The sequence below is a fragment of the Chelonoidis abingdonii genome, chromosome 1, assembly GCF_003597395.2.
Source record: "Chelonoidis abingdonii isolate Lonesome George chromosome 1, CheloAbing_2.0, whole genome shotgun sequence".
Taxonomy (NCBI): Eukaryota; Metazoa; Chordata; order Testudines; family Testudinidae; genus Chelonoidis; species Chelonoidis abingdonii.
Window position 1 is genome coordinate 147,582,314 of NC_133769.1, and position 18,389 is coordinate 147,600,702.

At 46.8% G+C, this 18,389-nt stretch overlaps 1 protein-coding gene across 3 annotated transcripts in view; it reads left to right on the forward strand.

Moving 5' to 3' along the window:
• The first annotated feature begins 7,215 nt into the window (after window positions 1-7,215).
• LOC116817589 (C-type lectin domain family 2 member D-like) overlaps window positions 7,216-18,389 on the forward strand; it is a 29,403-nt gene continuing 18,229 nt past the window's right edge. For 2 of the 3 annotated variants that reach the window (XR_004371973.2, XM_032767870.2), the window contains exons 1-3: window positions 7,216-8,145; window positions 10,424-10,507; window positions 16,878-17,065. Coding sequence is in view for 2 of the 3 variants with exons in the window: in XM_032767870.2 (XP_032623761.1) it covers window positions 7,818-8,145; window positions 10,424-10,507; window positions 16,878-17,065 (600 nt within the window). In the remaining variant the exon portion in view is untranslated. The remainder of the gene's footprint in view (window positions 8,146-10,423; window positions 10,508-16,877; window positions 17,066-18,389) is intronic. The other variant, XM_032767871.2, reaches the window with a different exon arrangement.

The following is an 18,389-nucleotide window of genomic DNA, read 5'->3' on the forward strand; positions in this document are numbered from 1 at the left end:
GGTCTCTTCTGGCCTTCGCAAGTATGTTAACTTGTCCAGACAAGCCTCAGTTGAAAATGGAACACTTCTTGTGACTGTATCCAGAACCGTTGGCATCTTTCAACTTACTGTTGTTTCTTGCAACTGCAAGAAAAATACTATTTTGGGCTAAATATGGTCTCCAACCCTACCTGTTCAGCCATTCTTTCCCTCCTGCCCCCTGTCTGGAAATCTCCCACCCCACTTGCTTCTGTGCCATCCCCACCTTCTTCCTTCATCCCCACACTCCCTTTGTGCCATGGCCTTCCTCTGCAATCCTCTCCACTTCTCCTATGCTCATGGGCATAGTTTGGAGGGATGCAGGGAGGGCATTGCCCCACAAACAGAGGTGAGTTGGGGGCGGAGGCACACAGGGTCATGTGACACCTCACCTCACCACTCGGCCTGCAGGAGTGGGAGGTGGGGAAGAGGGGAAACTCTGTCCTTCTCACACTGGCGCCCCGCCCCCCCGCCGCCCGCCCCCGCCTCCCGGCAGGCCAAGCAGAGTAAGCAGTGCAGCTGAGCAGGCAGGCCTGGGTGGGGAGCAGGAGGAGACAGAGCAGCTGTCCTGGGAGGCCACCTGGGTCCTAGTGCCTAGTACCTGCCTGTTTCCTGGACATGGTGAGTGCCCACGGTGGAGTGGGGAGAGGGCAGGGCAAGAAGGGCAGAATGGGGCTGGGAAAGGGGGGTGGAGAAGAGACAATGGGGAAGGAGGATGGGGGGAAGAGAAGTGGATGGGGGGTGGGGGGGGGGCAGGGCTAGTGGGGAGGGGAAGGGGAATGGTATGGGGAACAGTAGGGGATATAGGCAGTGCTTTCCTCAGGAATTGAAATTGGAGGGGTGTAGCAGAGTGGTCACCCTGCTCTGGCCCTGGAGGGGTTAAAGCAGCCCTGGAGAGGGCTGCAGCTGGGGAAAAGGAGTTAAAACAACCAAGCTAGGCTGATTGGAGTAGCAGCCACAGCTGTGGCCAGCTCAATCAGGGCCAAGCTGGCCCTTTTAAGAGGGCTGGGGGCCAGGAAAAGAGGAGTCTCACTCTAGCCCTGAGTGGGAAGTGCTCACTGCCTGGGGGCAAGGTACCTGAAGTGGAACAATGCTGGGGAAGGGCAAAGGGAGCTGGAGAGCTCCAGCCTGGTAAACCACCAGGCTGCAGGCCTTGTTTACAGCCAAAGGATACTGGGGCTGCAGAGGTGCAGCCCAGGGACAGGCAGATGCAGCTGGTCCTACCCCCTTGCCAGTGATGAATGGCCATTACAGATTGCAGTCTGCCCCAGGGAAAGGGGGCTGGATGACAACTGGCAGTAGCCACTGAGGCAAGGTGGGTTTAGAGGGTTGGCAGTTCCCTGGGAGGGGAGACCCAGAGCGTGGGGGTTACTGCTGTGGCAGAACCCTGAAGGAAAGGGGCACCGGGGTCTGGGAGGGACATGGGGCCAGTGACAGGCAAGACACCAGCCTGCAGAGGGCGCTCCATATGCTGGAGAGCTAATTCCCAGGCCGAACAGCAGGAGGTGCCGCATTGGTGAGTTGTTGCATCACTACAGGGGGGTATTTGAATAAACAGAGGGGTAAGGGCCGATGAGGATTGAGACTGTAAGGGCAAAAGTGGGCAGTATGGCACCATAGTAAAAACTGAAAAATGTTTCACGACCATTTTATTAGATTTAACTCTTGTTTTAAAATCATCACAAATTAAAGTTGGCTACTCAAGCCTACTATGAAGCACTATATCTACATCCTTCTTGGTTTCCTGTTGTAATTTTGCACAACCGCTTGGTGTCCTCTTGTATATCCGTTACTTCCAGTCCTTCGTGATATGCTCATGATCAGGCAGAAAGTGACTTCTTTCAGAACACAATAGACTACTGTAGGTCTTTTATAAGACAAGCATTTGTAAAAGCTACATAGAGGTTGAGTAGAATCCAGAAATCACTATTGTATATTCGTAAGAATCAAGTCTGGGTACTTTTTCAGCTGGTTTAACAAACACTTCTTGTCTTCTTCATTTAAGTGCCTTCATTAGTTTACTTCTGGACTGAAATCTTTGCTTCTTTCAATATGTTTTCAATGGATATCTCTCTGATTGATCCATGAGTAGCTTCTATTGCTGGACAAAGATCTACTACTGTTGTAGCAGATGCTGGGATGGCATTGTTTAATGACCCAAGTGGTTTCAACAATAGACTTACAAGAGAGAGAATGGAGATAGTCTTCTCTGAATTTAGTAACAAAAGTAGTCCACCAGCCTCACTACTTAGATCTGTCCTATCTTGGTAGGTGCTTTCCAAAGCCAGTAATAACAGTTGCAGTAATTTTAAGACAACAGCCAAGGATCACTCATGAGAAAGCCAGCAGGTTTTCCCAGGTTGGACTAATTTGAACTTTAGTCCCAATGTATCTTCTATTTCTTTCCAAGACGTTCAGTCCTTTTTGACTCTTTCTGAAAAAAGAGTATAACAAAGCCATTAAATGTATGGCTTTTTAATATCTTTTAAAGATTCTTCAGCTTATACTAGCGCTAGCTGGAGTAGACGGCCTCTGCAGTGTGTATAGGAGAGATTAGGGTTACACTTTTCTCTGAGCAAAGCTTGTACTCCACCATGTCTTCCAGAAAAGCTTGTAACTCTATCAAATGCATAAGCAACCATCTGTTTGAGGCTCAATTTACAAGCATTAACTCTTCTAAGATGTCACAGATGCAGCTGATGTGTCTTCCAATAACCTGAACATCTAGAATGCATCTACTGGCCTACCACAGACACTGAGATAACATACACAATGACTTAATACTTGATGCCTATTTGCATTGATGCATTTATCAGCAATGTGTGCACATTCTTAGAATCTGGTGAGAGAGTTCTTCACTTTTTCAACTGCTGAGTCTTTCACTGTTGCACCACATGCTTCTAGACAGTCAGCTGAGTTTTTTGCAGAAAGATAGCGAGCATTTGCCAGTTTTGTTCGGAACCAGTGTCCAACTTCAGGATTAAGAAGTGACAATAAACTTAATATTGGCCTCCAGTTTGTAGTGTGTGGTATCTCTTGCTTAAATAGATGCAACAGCCATGTTGGCTCAGATAAACTGAGTTGTGTCTCCAGCATTCTTACAGCCTTATTAAGTGCTTCTAAAATTGGCTTTGACAGTGACTGGCTTATAAGGCTTTCTGCATGTTCATGCAGTCCAGAGGCCAGGGGCAGCAGGTTTGTAGAAATTTTGGAGGTGCCCAAAACACCCAGAACACCCCCCTCCTGCAAACTTCTCCCCCCCACTACCACCTGCCTAAGGCTCTGGGAGGGAGTTTGGGTGGGGGAGGGGGTCTGGAGTGCAGGCTCTGGAAGTGCATGGGGGGTTTGGTGCACCTCCTCTGGCAGAGGCTCCTAGGTGGGGCAGGCCAGGGGGTCTCCAAGTGTTGCTGTCCCCAGGCACCACCCCCACAGCTTCCCATTGGCCACAGGAGCATTCGGGGAAGGGGCAACATGCAGCAGCACAGCCCCTTACTCCCCCCATGGGCTGCAAGAACATGCCGGCAGCCACACGGAACGACCATGCAGGAAGTCATTCAGCCCCACTGTGCTGCCGAGTAGCGGTGGGAGGCCTTGGGCTGTTTTAAATTGCCTGGGGGTGGCAGGCAGGGCCAGAGAACACATGGGGGAACTAAATGGGGGGAGGACAGGTGCAGGGCCAGTGTAACCACTAGGTGAACTAGGCAGCCGCCTAGAGCACCAAGATTTGGGAGCTCCAAAAAGTAGTGTCCAGTGCCACGAGAGTTAGCTGAGAGGGGCAGGGTGGGGAGCAAGACCTCCATAACAAACCCGCCCCCATAGCAAAGGGCGCTGTGGTCAATGGGAGGTTGTGGTGGAACAAGGAAGAGATAGCTGGCCGGGCGTGGTGACCAATGCGGCCAAGGGACCGAGCCGTTGGAGGAGGCAGGATGCAGTCCTGAGCTCAGGTGAGCTTCACCCTCCAATGCGCTGTGCCTGGGACCGGGCGCAGCCACCTCCTGGGGTGAGGGAAAGTGAAACTAAACCCCGCAGCATGACGGGGAAAGGGCTGGCACAGGTGCCGCTTCCAAACACCGACCCCTGCCACCCCCGGTGGCACTATGCCAGTGCGGGGAGCTGGCCTTGATCCACAGGGAGATCCTCACCTGTTCCCTGGGAGAGCCCGGCTCTGCCCTCCTTGCCCCTGGGTCCCCCCCGGAAGGCGAAGTACTCAGAGCCTGGGAACATTTAGAGACCCGGTGAGCTGGGGCCATTCTCAGCCTCCTCCTTGCTCATAGGTTCCCCCAGGCCAAAAGAGACCATTGTGATCATCTCCTCTGACCCCCTTGTATTAATTTTAATGAACAATGCCACATTATGCAGTATTCATTTTTGAAAGTTTATAATAAGTGATGATCCGGTGGGAGGGGAGAGGAAGGAGGGGCGCAAGGTGGAAGTTTTGCCTAGAGTGCAAAATATCCTTGCACCAGCCCTGGGCAGGTGGGAACTGGAACCGGGCCCCTGGGCCAGAAATATTCCTGGTGCCCGGGCACCACAGTACCATAGAACTCACTGCTCATGCCAGAGGTATGGTGTTTCATAGCCTTTTCACGTAGGTTGTCAGTATTGGCTTGGCTGATCAGTCTGGCAAACCAAGCTCCTCCACTTTTACTATGTAAATCCATGACATGCCCACATCTTGAATACTGCATGCAGTTCTGTCACACTATCTCAAAAAAAGATATATTGGAATTGGAAAAGGTACAGAGAGACGGGCAACAAAAATGATTAGGGGCATGAAAGAGATTAAAAAGACTGGGACTTTTCAGCTTGGAAAAGAGATTACTAAGAGGGGACATGATAGAGGCCTATAAAATCTTGACTGGTGTGGAGAAAATGAATAAGGAAGTGTTATTTAACCTTTCACTTAACACAAGAACCAGGGGTCACCCAATGAAATTAATAGGCAGCAAGTTTAAAAAAAAAAGAAAAGGAAGTACTTCTTCATACAATGCACAGTCACCTGTGGAACTCTTTGCCAGGGGATGTTGTGAAGGTCAAAATTATAACAGGGTTCAAAAAAGAACTAGATATGTTCATGGAGGTTAGCTCCATCAAGGGCTAATAACTAGGAGGGGCAGGGATGCAAATCATGCTCCAGGTGTCCCTACCCTCTGTTCACCAGAAACTGGGAGTGGACAGTGGGTTGGTTCACTCAGTGGTTACTTGTTCTGTTCATTCCCTCTGAAGCACTTGTCATTGGCCACAGTCAGAAGACAGGATACTGGGCTAGATGGACCTTTGGTCTGACCCAATATGGCCATTGTTACATAATAATTAATTATAATAATAAAAAACTTTAGTACAGAAACTCCTCTTGAGATAGCAATGATGTGAGATAACAACCTTGGCAAATAATGCATGTTAAAAATCTTGGTCTACTAGGAAATGTATATTTATATAAGTTTCCCAATCACAAATCTAGCATTCTAGAGCAAAGTCACTAAAACATAGTCCAACAAACAAATGCTCTGACCGCTGCTGTTTGTTGTGCCACCATTCACTCCACCGCTCTGTCCCCAATGGTCCTGCACCATCACCTTCTGCTGTCACCTGCCACTGTGACCTCTGTGAGTCAGTCTCTCGAGGTTCCACCAGCTCTTAGTGATTTCAACTCTCAGGGCTGGTCTACACTGGAGGGGGGATCGATCTAAGATACGCAACTTCAGCTACATGAATAGCATAGCTGAAGTCGAAGTATCTCAGATCGATTTACTTTGGGTCCTCGTGGTACAGGATTGACATCTGCGGCTCCCCCGTTGACTCCGCTACCGCCGTTCACACTGGTGGAGTTCCGGAGTTGACGGGGAGCGCATTTGGGGATCGATATATCACATCTAGATGAGACGCGATATATTGATCCTTGAGAAATCGATTGCTACCCACCGATAAGGCAGGTAGTCTGGACATACCCTCAGTGGGGGAATCTCACTGCTAGTGCAGGCTGGGTTGTCTCTTCCACAGAAACTCTTTCCCACAGCAGGTCTAAGCACTTAGACCTGATTATCAGTGATTTCAGCTCTAGTGGTCACCTAACAAACCAAAAGACTCTATAGAGCATAATCAGCCCTATCTCTAAGCAGGAGAGAGGGACAAATCAAATATTGCCTGTGACTCTTAGACAGATCCCACACCACCAAGCAAAACGTCTCTGTCCCCCTCTCCCTCTCTCTCTCTCTGTTCACTAGGATATGGCATCCAAACCTCCTGCATAGGAAGTGCAGTTCAGTTGAGGGTGACCAGTGCTTAATTTGTAATGACAGAGGTGCTGGGGCTCAAGCAAGTTAGTTACTTTCATAACTGATGTGACAAGCCTGGAGGTCCCAGGGCTATGAACTGTTGAGACTACGCGTGCCGGATCTCAGCCCTAGCAAGCCCTAACACAAATTAAAACACTGAGGGAGACCTTCTCATTCAAGCAGACTAAGTACAGTTCTGATGCCCTTTTCTCATACAATAAGGATAACAACATTTCATGACCCCCACACTAATACTTGAATGAATTGTAACCAACATGAGCTAAAACTGATCACTTGGGGAGCACAGCTCTATCTGCTGGATACCTAGGCAGAGTAAGTGAGTTTGTATAAATACAAACTGGTCCTGAAGCCTTTCCACCCACCAGCATCTCATCACTAGTTGTCAGGGGAGAGCTCATTCAGACCTTGCTTATAAATAACAATTTGAAATTATTAGGTAGGCCAATATAGCCAAAACAAATTTGCCAACATTGTCATAAATAACAGCTGTGTGAGGAAGTTAGTCCTTGTTCATACTTTTCAAACCCATTATGCTTTCTCAGGTACAAGTCTTTTCTCATATACCATATATGCTTTTAAAGTGTATTAAAGTTTCAGTGCCAATTCAGATTTCCTTGACAACATTGCTTGTAACTGGGGAGGAGGAGGTGCTGGGCCATTAAGGGGGAGGTGTAGGGAAATCTCTGGATATGGGAATGGGGGAGGGGAGCAGGAGCCCAGCATGTGGTGTCCCCCCACCAGCCATCCCAGCAGGGAGTCGGCTGCAGCAGCACAGGCGGGCACCAGAGCAGGCACATCGAGGCAGCAGCTGCTGTTAGAGTGGCTGCAGCTCCCTTGCTCAGGTTGCCACAGCAGACAGCAGTAGCTGGGGATACCCCATTAAGCCATCCCAACTCATTCCCCCAACCCCGGCACCAGCAGCAGTGGGGAGAGAGCCAGTGAGCCAAGGGAACTAGCTTCACTGTGCACATGTGTGTGCGTGCCTGGACTTTGTGCCCCCCTCCCAATATAGCAGTCAAACTATTCCTATGCTCCTTTCAGTGCCATCTCTTTACCTTCTCTCCTGTGTCCTAGGCCACCCCTTCTTCTCTGTACCACCTCCTGCTATTTGTCCATGGCATCTGCTCCTTTCTCTGTGCTACACACTCTGTAACCTCTTCTCTACTCCCAGATCATTCCCATCTCCCTTCCCCATGTTATGCCTTCCCCTTTACCCCTCCACCTGCTATTCAGTCTGCTGTCCTCTGTGCCTTCCATGTACCATCCCCTTCCCCCTGTGCCACTCTGCCCTCTTTGCCCTCTGGAGGCATTGTTCTCCCTATTTCCTACCCCTTCCCATCCCTGCTTTTCTCTCCAGGGCAGAGCAGGGAGGTGCTATCTGGGAGAAGCCGCCCCTGCTATCCGCAGCCTTTCCTGCGAGAGCCCTGGCACGCAAGTGAAAGTGAAAGGGGGAACTGGATCATTCAGGAAGCGCGACGCCTCCTAGGCCTCTTCGCAGCTGGGATGGAGCCTGCAGGGGCACAGAGGGAAGAAGCAGGGGGCATTTCGCCTCGGTCTATGTCAGGAGCCGCTGGGGACCTGCTCGGGGAACAAGGGGAGAGAGCGCCGCTAACAAGCACAACACCCCCGGGAACCCCGAAAGATCGCAGCTCGCCCTGCACTCAGCGGGCACCCGGCAGTGAGCCCCAAGTTCGCAGCGCGTCGGGAGACCGGAGTCCCGTGTGTGATCCTGTAACGGGGAGCCCTTCGTTACCGTCTAATGCAACTTTCTGGACACGGACGCTGTCGGGATGCCGGGAATTCTTCAGTCGAGTGAAGGAAGCTGTGTCCAGTAAGAGATTTTACTCCAGGAGACTGTGGAGTTGGTGCGATCTGAATTGTCCCCACTCCTCTCCGCTGCAGTATGGTGCTAGAAACATTTGGGGGGGAAGGGTGCCCACCTTTGGGGGTGGGGAGATTTTGGATGGGGGAAGGGTAAGAGAAGAGAAAAGGAGGATTGTTTTCGCGGACGAAGAGCAAAGGGGGATTGTGTGGGAGTGAGACAAGGGAGAGGGCTGGAGGTGGGACGATATTACAGGAGGAGGAGATTGTAATGTTTAATTAGATTAAAACCGCTCATCTAGCTTGAATCTAGGAAAGCGATCACGCTGAACTCCTCCATCGCGGGGGAAGTTCGGCGCCACATCCAGGTTGGGAACCCTCTGTTCTGAAACTGCTGGAGTCCCAGATTTGGGTTCCGTGTAGTGCTAGAGAGATGCCCAGATCGGGTGCGGGTGGGGCAGAGTTTGCTGCAAGCGCTAGTTGCAGGTGAAGGACACAACACAATGTTTTTTGCCCAGAGTGCAGGGCTACACACACACACACACACATTTTGACTTCGGAATGGACACAATCTCTCTCAAAATCTAGTGGTGGTGCTCCTCATTCCAACGACTGATTCGCTTTCAAGATGTGCAGCAGGCCCCCCAATCTCAAATTCTGCCATTTGAACTGTGCAATATTATGAGTCTGTTTTTCAGGAACAAAGTACAAATCTTGTCAGCCAAGTGCATCTTAATACATTTGTAATTTGTAAATTCTGTGATTAAGAGAATGTGTTTTTATTTAAGTGGAAAAACAAAACAATAGATTCCTCACTCTTTCACACCCTTTTAAGCACCTCTTTACAGGGATTATCACAGGTTTAAATATCAGGTGCATTAGGAAAACTTAAAGCCACTGCTTATTTACAGGGACACTGCCAATTTAAAAATCATGCTTCTGGTTGAAAATGTTTCCTACTAACTACAGGTAACATTAAAGATTATTGTAAGTAAAAGAGATTACATTTACTTTCTGTTTTCCAGCACATTGGCCCAGATCATGAAAGGTATTTAGGTGCCTAACTCCCACTGAAATACATTTGAGGATCTGGGGTCTTGTGCTGAGTCAGATTCTCTACTTTCCCTGTACAGGAAGGCCAAAAAGTCAGAAGAGGTTAGTGGCTTTGAATGCCTCAGTCTCGGGGTGCCCTCTATGAAAGTTGTGCTTCTCAAACTGCCCCCAAAATCTATGGGAAACATGATTGCTGTTTATTTGTTTACCTGTTGTTTATGTGGGCCTTTCATACAACAACAGGGGTGAAAAAATAAACATTTCTGAAACTAGAAAAATATGATTATAACACCACAGTCATTGGTAGGGGTATTCAGGAGCAGGTATAGAGTCTGAGGCTCCTTTTAACATATATATTTTAAATAGATTAGAATTCAAGTAGGCATACCCTTTTAAATCCAAGTCACTACTGTCTTTGGTTTGGCCTGGTATCCTCTGTATCCCTTTGCCCCTCTCATATGAGATTCTAACTCTTCTCTGTCTCACACCCCATGCCCCTCAACTCAGTGCTGCCCGGGGGGGGGGCAAGTGGGGCAATTTGCCCCAGACCCCAGGCCTCGGGGCCCCCATGAGAATATAGTATTCTATAGTATAACAATATTTTTTATGGAAGGGGCCCCCGAAATTGCTTTGCCCCAGGCCCCCTGAATCTTCTGGGTGGCCTTGCCTCAAGCCTACTCAAGTACCTCATTTTGTCTTGCTGCATTCACTAATATAACATGGTTACAGGTATGCACATGTGGTTGTCTGGGTTGGGTGGATTTGCTAGGTACACACAACTGGGCAGATTCTGATCTCACACAGGAGTTGTGTATGCTTGAAAATTAACACTGGTTAACATGGTGTGTAAATTTAAAGCACAGTAGCTGTTCCTGGATTAATTCATATGTGGCCACTATTATTCCACAAGAAAAGTGCTTTCTTCATGTTTAGCATACATAACCCATTTGCAAACAATAAGAGTGTCCACACATGAAGTTAATCAGGAACAAAATCAGGAATACTGTAATTCTGTGTGTAGAAAAGCCCTGTTATACTGATGTAAAACCAGAGCAACCACTTCTTTGACTTCAGTGGAGTTGCTCAGGATTACATTGGTGTAACTGAGATTAGAAATTGTCCCAGCATTGTCTGATGACTCCTTTATCTGGCTCTGTGGTGCACAGCCTCACTCCAGTCAGTAGTCCTAAACCTGAAATTGCTACACACATGTTAAAGCCTTTAATGATTTTTAGGGCTTTTCTCACGCCAGAATCGCATCGCTGGAACTGTTTCCGTTGCTGTTGTGATTTTGATATTGGTCCTGGTAATTTTCCTGAGTAAGTATTTGTATTGTTTTTTATCATTTGAAGTACATTTCATCTCACTATCATTCTCTAGGACAGGTGTCAGCAACCTTTCAGAAGTAGTGTGCCAAGTCTTCATTTATTCACTCTAATTTAAGGTTTTGTGTGCCAGTAATACATTTTAATGTTTTTAGAAGGTCTCTCTCTATAATATATAACTAAACTATTGTTGTATGTAAAGTAAATGAGGTTTTTAAAACGTTTAAGAAACTTCATTTAAAATTAAATTAAAATGCAGATCTTAACAGTTTAGTGTGATCCTTGCCCTTGCTTTTCCTTGCTGAGTTTTCCATTGTCTGGCACGAATTTGGGTACTTTAAGCTGCACACAGGCTTCTGAGCGATCAGTTGTTAACTAGATCTGAGAGGGACAGAAGATAGATTTCATGTGTGAAAATACCTGTTCACACAGTTATGTGGATCTAAATGCTGAAATCATTGCAAATGCAATTTTCTTCAAACAGATAAATTTCACTGGCCAGCAGGTCAGAACAGAGCCCCCATGGTCTCTCTCAGTAGCTTTAAGTGCACTCCACAGATCTCCAAAGTTTGATGCCCACAATTCGGAGCTTTTTAACTGAATGAGCTGCATTTCGAAATCTTCAACATCCATCCACTGAAATACAGACAAATCCAAGTTACTTTAGTTGAACTTTTCAGGTTTAGTTAGAAAAGAAAGCATTGGGCCAAATCGCTGGAAATCTTGAAATCTGTCAAAAATTTCTGATTCCAGTTCTTGCATGTACATTCCAATCTCATCGACACTGACAGTGCAATGTGTCAATAGCTCTTTTATGTGTTGGAAGTAGTGGAAAGACGAAGTTCAAATATCCTGAGAAAAAACTGTTAGTTTTACAACAAATGCCTTCCAGGTTTCATAAAGATCCAGAACTGTTTGCCCTGCACCTGGAGATGGAGGTTGAATTCGTTTAGGTGAGCGGTGATTTAAGTTAGAAACATGAGCTTACACAGCCATTTGTCATCATCCAGTTTGGGGAAGTTTTGTCCTTTTTATTACAAAAAGGCCTTGATTGCATCAAACCAGTTTACAAAGTGCACCAAAACTTTGCCACGACTTAGCCACCAAATGTTGCTGTGAAGTGGAATGTCATTATAAGCATTGTCCATCTCTTCTAGCAGTGCTTGAAACTGTCTGTGAGTCAAAGCAGATCGAGCAACAGGACATTCACAATTTGCACCACTGTATTCATCACATTATTAAGCTCTGAATTAGAAATTTTAGCACACAGGTTTTCTTGTTGGATGATACAGTGAAATTTGACTGTTGGGTGGCCAATTTGATCTTCAAGTAACTTTACAAATCCCTTCTGTTTTCCAACCATGCAGGAGCACCATCTGTTGTCAGACAAAATATTTTTCTGATGTCAACTGCTCATTCTTCAAAATGGTTTACAAAATTTTCTGCTATATTTTCCCCTTTCTTGTGCCATCCAGGGGTTTTATGCAACAAAGTTCCTCTTGAATTTCATTGGAAGCACAATATCTTGCAACAACTGGTTAACGTGGAACTTTGTTTATATGCACACTCTCATCAACTGCAATGCTAAACACTGCTGTGTCTTTGCAGTTGTCTGATTTTCGTTAATGTTTTCTGCCATTTCGCTTGTGCATCTCTCAACTGTTCTGGCAGAGACAGATATTCTATTCTATTCTAGATATGCATCTTTATTGGGCAAATCATTGAACAAAACCTCCAAACTGCTTAGAAGAAAACTTCTTTTATGTGTTCCCCATCTGTAAACGGCTTTCTGGTTTTTGCAATGCACTGTGAAATCTTGTAACTTCCTTCTTTGGCTTGATTTTTACTTACACTTAAGCATTTAAAAACACTGCTTTGCTTCCCATATCCTTCTACTGCCTTTTTGATCAATTCAGTCTTGTCTGCTTAGTCAAGAAAGGGTTTTTTGTGCTTTGTTTGAAAATGTCGTCGGACACTTGATGTGTGACAAACAATTTCACAACCGAAAGGACATGGTCCTTCTTTTGAATAAATCTAAATGTGTCTGTCCAAGAAGCTGAACTGAACAGACATCTAACTTTGCTTTCTTAGGAGCTGACATTTTATCAAATGTACCCCTCGACTTACAGTGGAAAAAAAAAATCATGACAGACGGCACACACAACGTCAAATGCAGTGCACTGTTCCACATGATGTGATAGTGATGTAAGCAGCAAATCAGGACTTAAAAATATCCCAGTACAGTGTCGCTGGAACAATTTTTAAGGTGAGGGTGCTGAGCTGCACCCCCTCTTGCCCCTGTCTGCACCTCTCACTGCCCTAGGCTGAGGCCAGTGGGCCAGAGCTGGGGGCAGCTGCAGAGCCCCGGGCTAAGGCTAGGAGCAGAGCCCCGGCCCAGTGGCTGGGACTCCAGGATGGCAACAGAGCCCCCGGGACTGGTGGCCAGGACCTGGGCCGGCAGTGGTCTGAGAGGGACTGGCGGATGGGATCCCAGGTGGTAGGGGGCTGGCGGTAGGCAGCAAAGCCCCTGGGACCGGTGGCTGGGACTCAGGCAGTGTGAGTGCCACTCAAAATCATCTTGCATGCCGCCTTTGTCACGTGTGCCATAGGTTGCTGATCCCAGCTCTAGGACTTCAGTTGTCAAATGCAATAATACTTGTATTCAACAATACTGGAAATGCTGTGGCCTAAAGCCAGAATTCCCATTGATGGAGGCAACATTTCACCTTATTATGTCAGGCATCTTTATAGCAATGTGATGCTGCTATTGAGGCAGAATAACTTTGATATAGAATCTTAAAAAAGAATGAAGTCTGCTATTTCAAAACTGTTTAATTCCCCCCCACAAATTAATAAAATCCAGAGGATTTAGCAGTAAAATTGCCTTTTTATTCTTAACCTTTTGTGCCCCTTTCCCACAAACATTCTGTAAGGTCACTTGCTATTTTTCTGTGTTTTATTTTTCACTATTACTCATTAAACATTTGTTAAGGGTGAAATGGAGCCCTGCGTACCCTTAACAGGGCTGTCAGAAATTTTCTGATGAAAATAAGTTTAGCTTCAGGGCATAACTTTTTTCAAAATTGCAATAATTTTTCCAGAAAAGGATTCCCCTCTGTCAGCCATTTCTACCCTTAACTCATTGGAGACCAGAAAGAATCCCATTTTCCTACCCCATACCAACCTGCCATTGGATCAGGGACAGGCAATAATTTTTGCAGGAGGGCCACTCCACGAATTTTGTTAAGTTGTAACAGGCTGCACATTTCTATTATATTAAAGGAGGGGGTGCAGGTCTGGAAGGGAGTTTGGGTGCAGGAGGGAGCTCCAGGCTGGAGCAGAGTGTTGGGGTGCAAGAGAGGGTGAGGGGTGTAGGCTCTGGGAGGGAGGCGCTGTCCACAGGCGGCTCCCAACCATTGGTGCAGCAGGGCTCAGGCAGGATGTCTGCATGCTGTGGCCCCACGCTGCTCTTGGAAGCAGGTGCTGCCAGCTGCTGCTGGCACGTCTGTGTGCACCCCTTGGGGAGAGGGGGGCAGCGGGTCTCTGTGCACTGCCCGCACCTGCAAGCACTGCCTCGGGGATCTGTGAGGACAGTGCTGGGGACGGGAACAGCACATGGAGCCACTTCTACCCCCTCGCCCCTTATGGGGCGTGCAGAGACATGCCAGCAGCAGCCACCGGCTTCCAGGAGCGGTGTGAGGCCACGGTATGCAGACTGCCTGTCTGAGCACCCCGCTGCACTGTTGGAGTCATGACGGGCTGGACAGAAATGTTAGATGGGACAGATCTAGCCTGTGGGCCAGATTTTGCCCACCCCTGCATTAGATTCATATAAGTTCAAAACTAGCATGTCTGGCTGACTCCCTGTTGCCCTTTGTATGGTGGCCTGCCTTGTTACATGGGGACTTCCAGCATCTCTGCCTTGACCATACCTTCCCTCTCCCACAGCAGCAATGAGGAGCTGGCATGTGATGGAATGGTTGGGTCCTCTGCAACTGTATAAATCTCACCCTAAAACCGTGTTAACAAGGTGTTTTTCTTAATATATTTGACAATGAAGCAAATGGAGAGGGCAAGTGTATGATCAAGGTTTTCTTTCTCCTTTATCAAGTTTTGTTACTAAAAACATTCACAATATACAAGAGGCGGAGAGAAAACTCATACTGAGAGAGTGGGCTGCTAGGAGTGCAATGGTCACAGGATGACCTGCCAAGGAGTTGCCATGTAGAATGAGGACGGAGGATGGTTGGATGTTTAGAGAGGGTAATGGATGGAGAGGCTGAATGGTGAGTCAGGATGGGGTTGGGAATTTGAATATAGTGGCACTCTACCCTGGAAGAGGATTTCAGTGGGTTAAAAGAGTATTATACATATTGTCAAACACATTTTGTAACAAGATGTGCATAACTCTAGGTAAACCGTCTGTAAACACAGTTCTATGAGTATGAAAGTACTTACAGCAGTGTAGTTTATGCCTATTCCCCTTCCAGCATAAGCTATACTGGCATAAGCACTGTCATACTGATATAACTGCATCTACACTAAGGCTTTTACTGGCATAGCTATGTTGGTAAAAAGCATACTGATGTATCTATGCTAGTAAAATTTTAAGTGTACATGACCTTATTGTCTGTAACGCTGTGTCACAGAGTCACCGGGGAAATGCTTGGGAACTACTCCATATGAAGCCAGTCAGGACTCTGGGGGAGCATGCCTCCTCTCTCTGAACATACTGTTTCCAGGGCAAGATACTTACACAGCTTCAACCTTCCTGGATCTGACCTCGAAGCATTCAGCATCCCCTTCCACTCCATACACTTCCAGTAGTGAGTCCACCCAGGCGGGGCTCCTGGGGAAGCCAGAGGACCCTGCACTCCAACTCCGCAGCCAGCAGTGATTCTCAGCCAGCATGTAGAACAGAAGAGTTTGTTAGCTGACAGGGACACAGCATAGAACAGAGCTTGCTAGCACAGAAATCAGTGACTTCCAGTCAAGTCCATCTTGGGGACTCCTGCTCTTCCAGTCCTCCCAAGCAGACTGCCCAGCTTCCAGCAACCCAACATCAGACACCCCTAAAGTTCCTCCTCCTTGTCTTTGTCTTGCTTCCCAGGCAAAGTGTCACCTGATCGTCACCTGGTTTCATCCCCGTCCCGAGTCTCGGGTTACGAAGGGCACCAGCCATTGCCTACATACAGGCAGCTGGCACAGCCTAACCTGCCTCCCACCCCTTCAAGGGTCTCAGCCAAAGTCACACACCCTTATTCCCATCACCTAGGCATTGGTGCAGCACACAGGGAAACTGAGGCACACACAATATTCATGCAAAACAGTAAAACTCACATAGGCTCAACAATAAGACTCACATAGGCTCACATACAACATGACAAGGGAAAATCCCCGCTTCGTCACACCCTCTTCTGGTCATCCTCCAATTTTCCCATCTATTGTTGTAGCTCTTTTTTCATGGCTGCCATTAGTTTATAAAGATTTTGGGGTCAGTAATACATCTGTCTACACGTCAGTACAGTGCTATGAGATATTTTGGGAGTTACTCTGATATAAATAATAATTCACCATGAGGTGAAATTTCGCCCTGGTGAGGATCCTTTCCACAAAGCCCCTGACACCATTTATGCCCCCGATGAGGTTGTGCAGATGATAACAGATTCTATATTCTCTGTGCATTGCAGAAAGGGATTTCACATCAGTCCTACATAGACCAATGCAGAAGGTGGTGTTTGGGGCAGGCTGGGAGAATGGCTACACGACTGATGATTATGCAAATCCAATGATCTAACACCTCACAAAAATGGCGAGGAGAAGCTGGAGCAGCAGGAGGTTCTGGCCACAGGGCCTGGGATATAGATTCACTCCCCACAACTCCTCCTCTCCACAGCACTTCACATGTATAAAGCCCATTTATTTTGACTTGAGGTGAGTGAAGTGGCCCAAAAAGAAGATAAGAGCTTGTTACTACTATCATCTAAAGTATAGCTCAAGTGGTAGAGAACTTTTGGTGCCTTGGGTGATGAAGGTGCTTATGACCTAGGATGCACATTGGTACACATGGAGTGTGAGACCATCACTGAGATCCTGGGCATGTCACTGAGGGCGCACTCCTGCCTGGTTTTGAGCTCCCTCAACTCCCATTGGCCTCAGCAGAAGTTAGTGGGAGTTCTGGATGCAGAAGGGCTTGCAGGACGAGGTGTATTATTATTCTTTATTTAGTTTGCTTTTTCCTCTGACATTCACTGTGAATCTTGTCTTCAGAAGGGTTAAACTTGGCTGGATTAGGCTGCCTCAGAGAACCTGAACTGGGAGATTTTATCCAAAAGAAATATGACACATTCTTTTTCCTTTTTAGTTGTATGGCATTTCTCCTATAAAGAACCTCCCATTACCCTGGCCTCTGACCCATGCCCTGAGGACTGGCTGTACTTCAAAAGGAAATGTTATTACCTCTCAGAGAAGGAGGAGGACTGGGATTCCAGTCAGAGCTTCTGTTCCCTTTATGAAGCTTCACTTGCTGTGATTGAAAACCACCAAGAAATGGTAAGGGAATAAAAACAAAGTTCATTTAGTCTCCTCCCTTAGCTCCTGTAATGTCCCCACTTTCTCATTCAACAGTTATCCTTTTAAATCTTTGTAAAAGAAAAAAGTATGTGAGTCAGATAGCGAAAGGTGCCAGATTGTCAGTCCAGGAAGTCAAGAGCCTTTATTTAGCCTCAGCAGAGGCAACAGCAATGCATACATTGCCCTGATGGCTGGATTTGAATTGGCAAATTAGAGGTGAAATTATTAATCCCCTGACCCTTCCTGTTCCTTCCTCCCTCCAGTGCATGTCCAAACTCATTGCACACAAAGATGAATGGATCTGTGGTAAAGAAATCAGATCCTGTAAAACACAGTCCAGTGAAATGGAGATCACCTTCCAGTATCATCTATTTGCAAAACTGATGTCGTCCTTTAAATATGGGGTGAAAAGAAAGCTTGGGTCTATACAAACAACATCTATCATGAGTCATGTTAATTTTATTACTTGGGAATGATGAATTATAGACTAAACAATGGTTTCCCACCTAGAAGATAGTCACAGAATCCATGAGGGTGAAAAACTCCTTGGCTTTGAGGCTACAGAATTCCCTCCAAATTTAAATACAGTTGAGGGAAGGCAGACTGCCTCTCCATGTAATAAGTGGGAGACATGGCTTTCCAACATCATAGAGGTTCCAAGATTAATGAGGAAACTCTGGAGATCTGAGACCATTCTGGGAAGGCCAGGCACCAGGATGGAGGTCACTGCATCCACACAACTTCCTGGCCCCACAACCTTGGGCCTCAGAGGTTTAGCTGTAATGGTTTCTCTAGTTAAGTCTAGGTCAATCAGCTTACTGAAGAAGTTTGATACCATGGAGTGTGAGTCCATCTTATTTTGATATAACCAGTAGGGAAATCAAAATGAGTTTGAAGGGGGATAGTGTGTATGAAGGACAGTTCTTCAATACCCTTTCCACACTTAGTCATCTCCCTGAAACCATGTAACACCATAGGAATGGTATTTCCATGGAGGGGCTTTCTTGGTTTTCACATGAGTGGTGATGCCTCGTTAGTTTAACCCACCTCCTTCTAACAGCATTTTGGCAAAAAGAGTGGTGCTTTTGCTCCTCTGTCAATATATTTATGTCGTGGCCTTCCCTGTGGTATCTGACCACCTTAAAAGAATGTAAGACAGCCATCAGAATCTTAAAACAATAGGCCCAATTCATTCCTTGGGTTGCAGGCACTAGTGGGAGAAAATTTCCCCAGATTAAAGGAGGTGCTTTGTCAGAGCTGTGGGTATGGACTACAATATCAGGAGAGTAGTCTAGTACTCAGT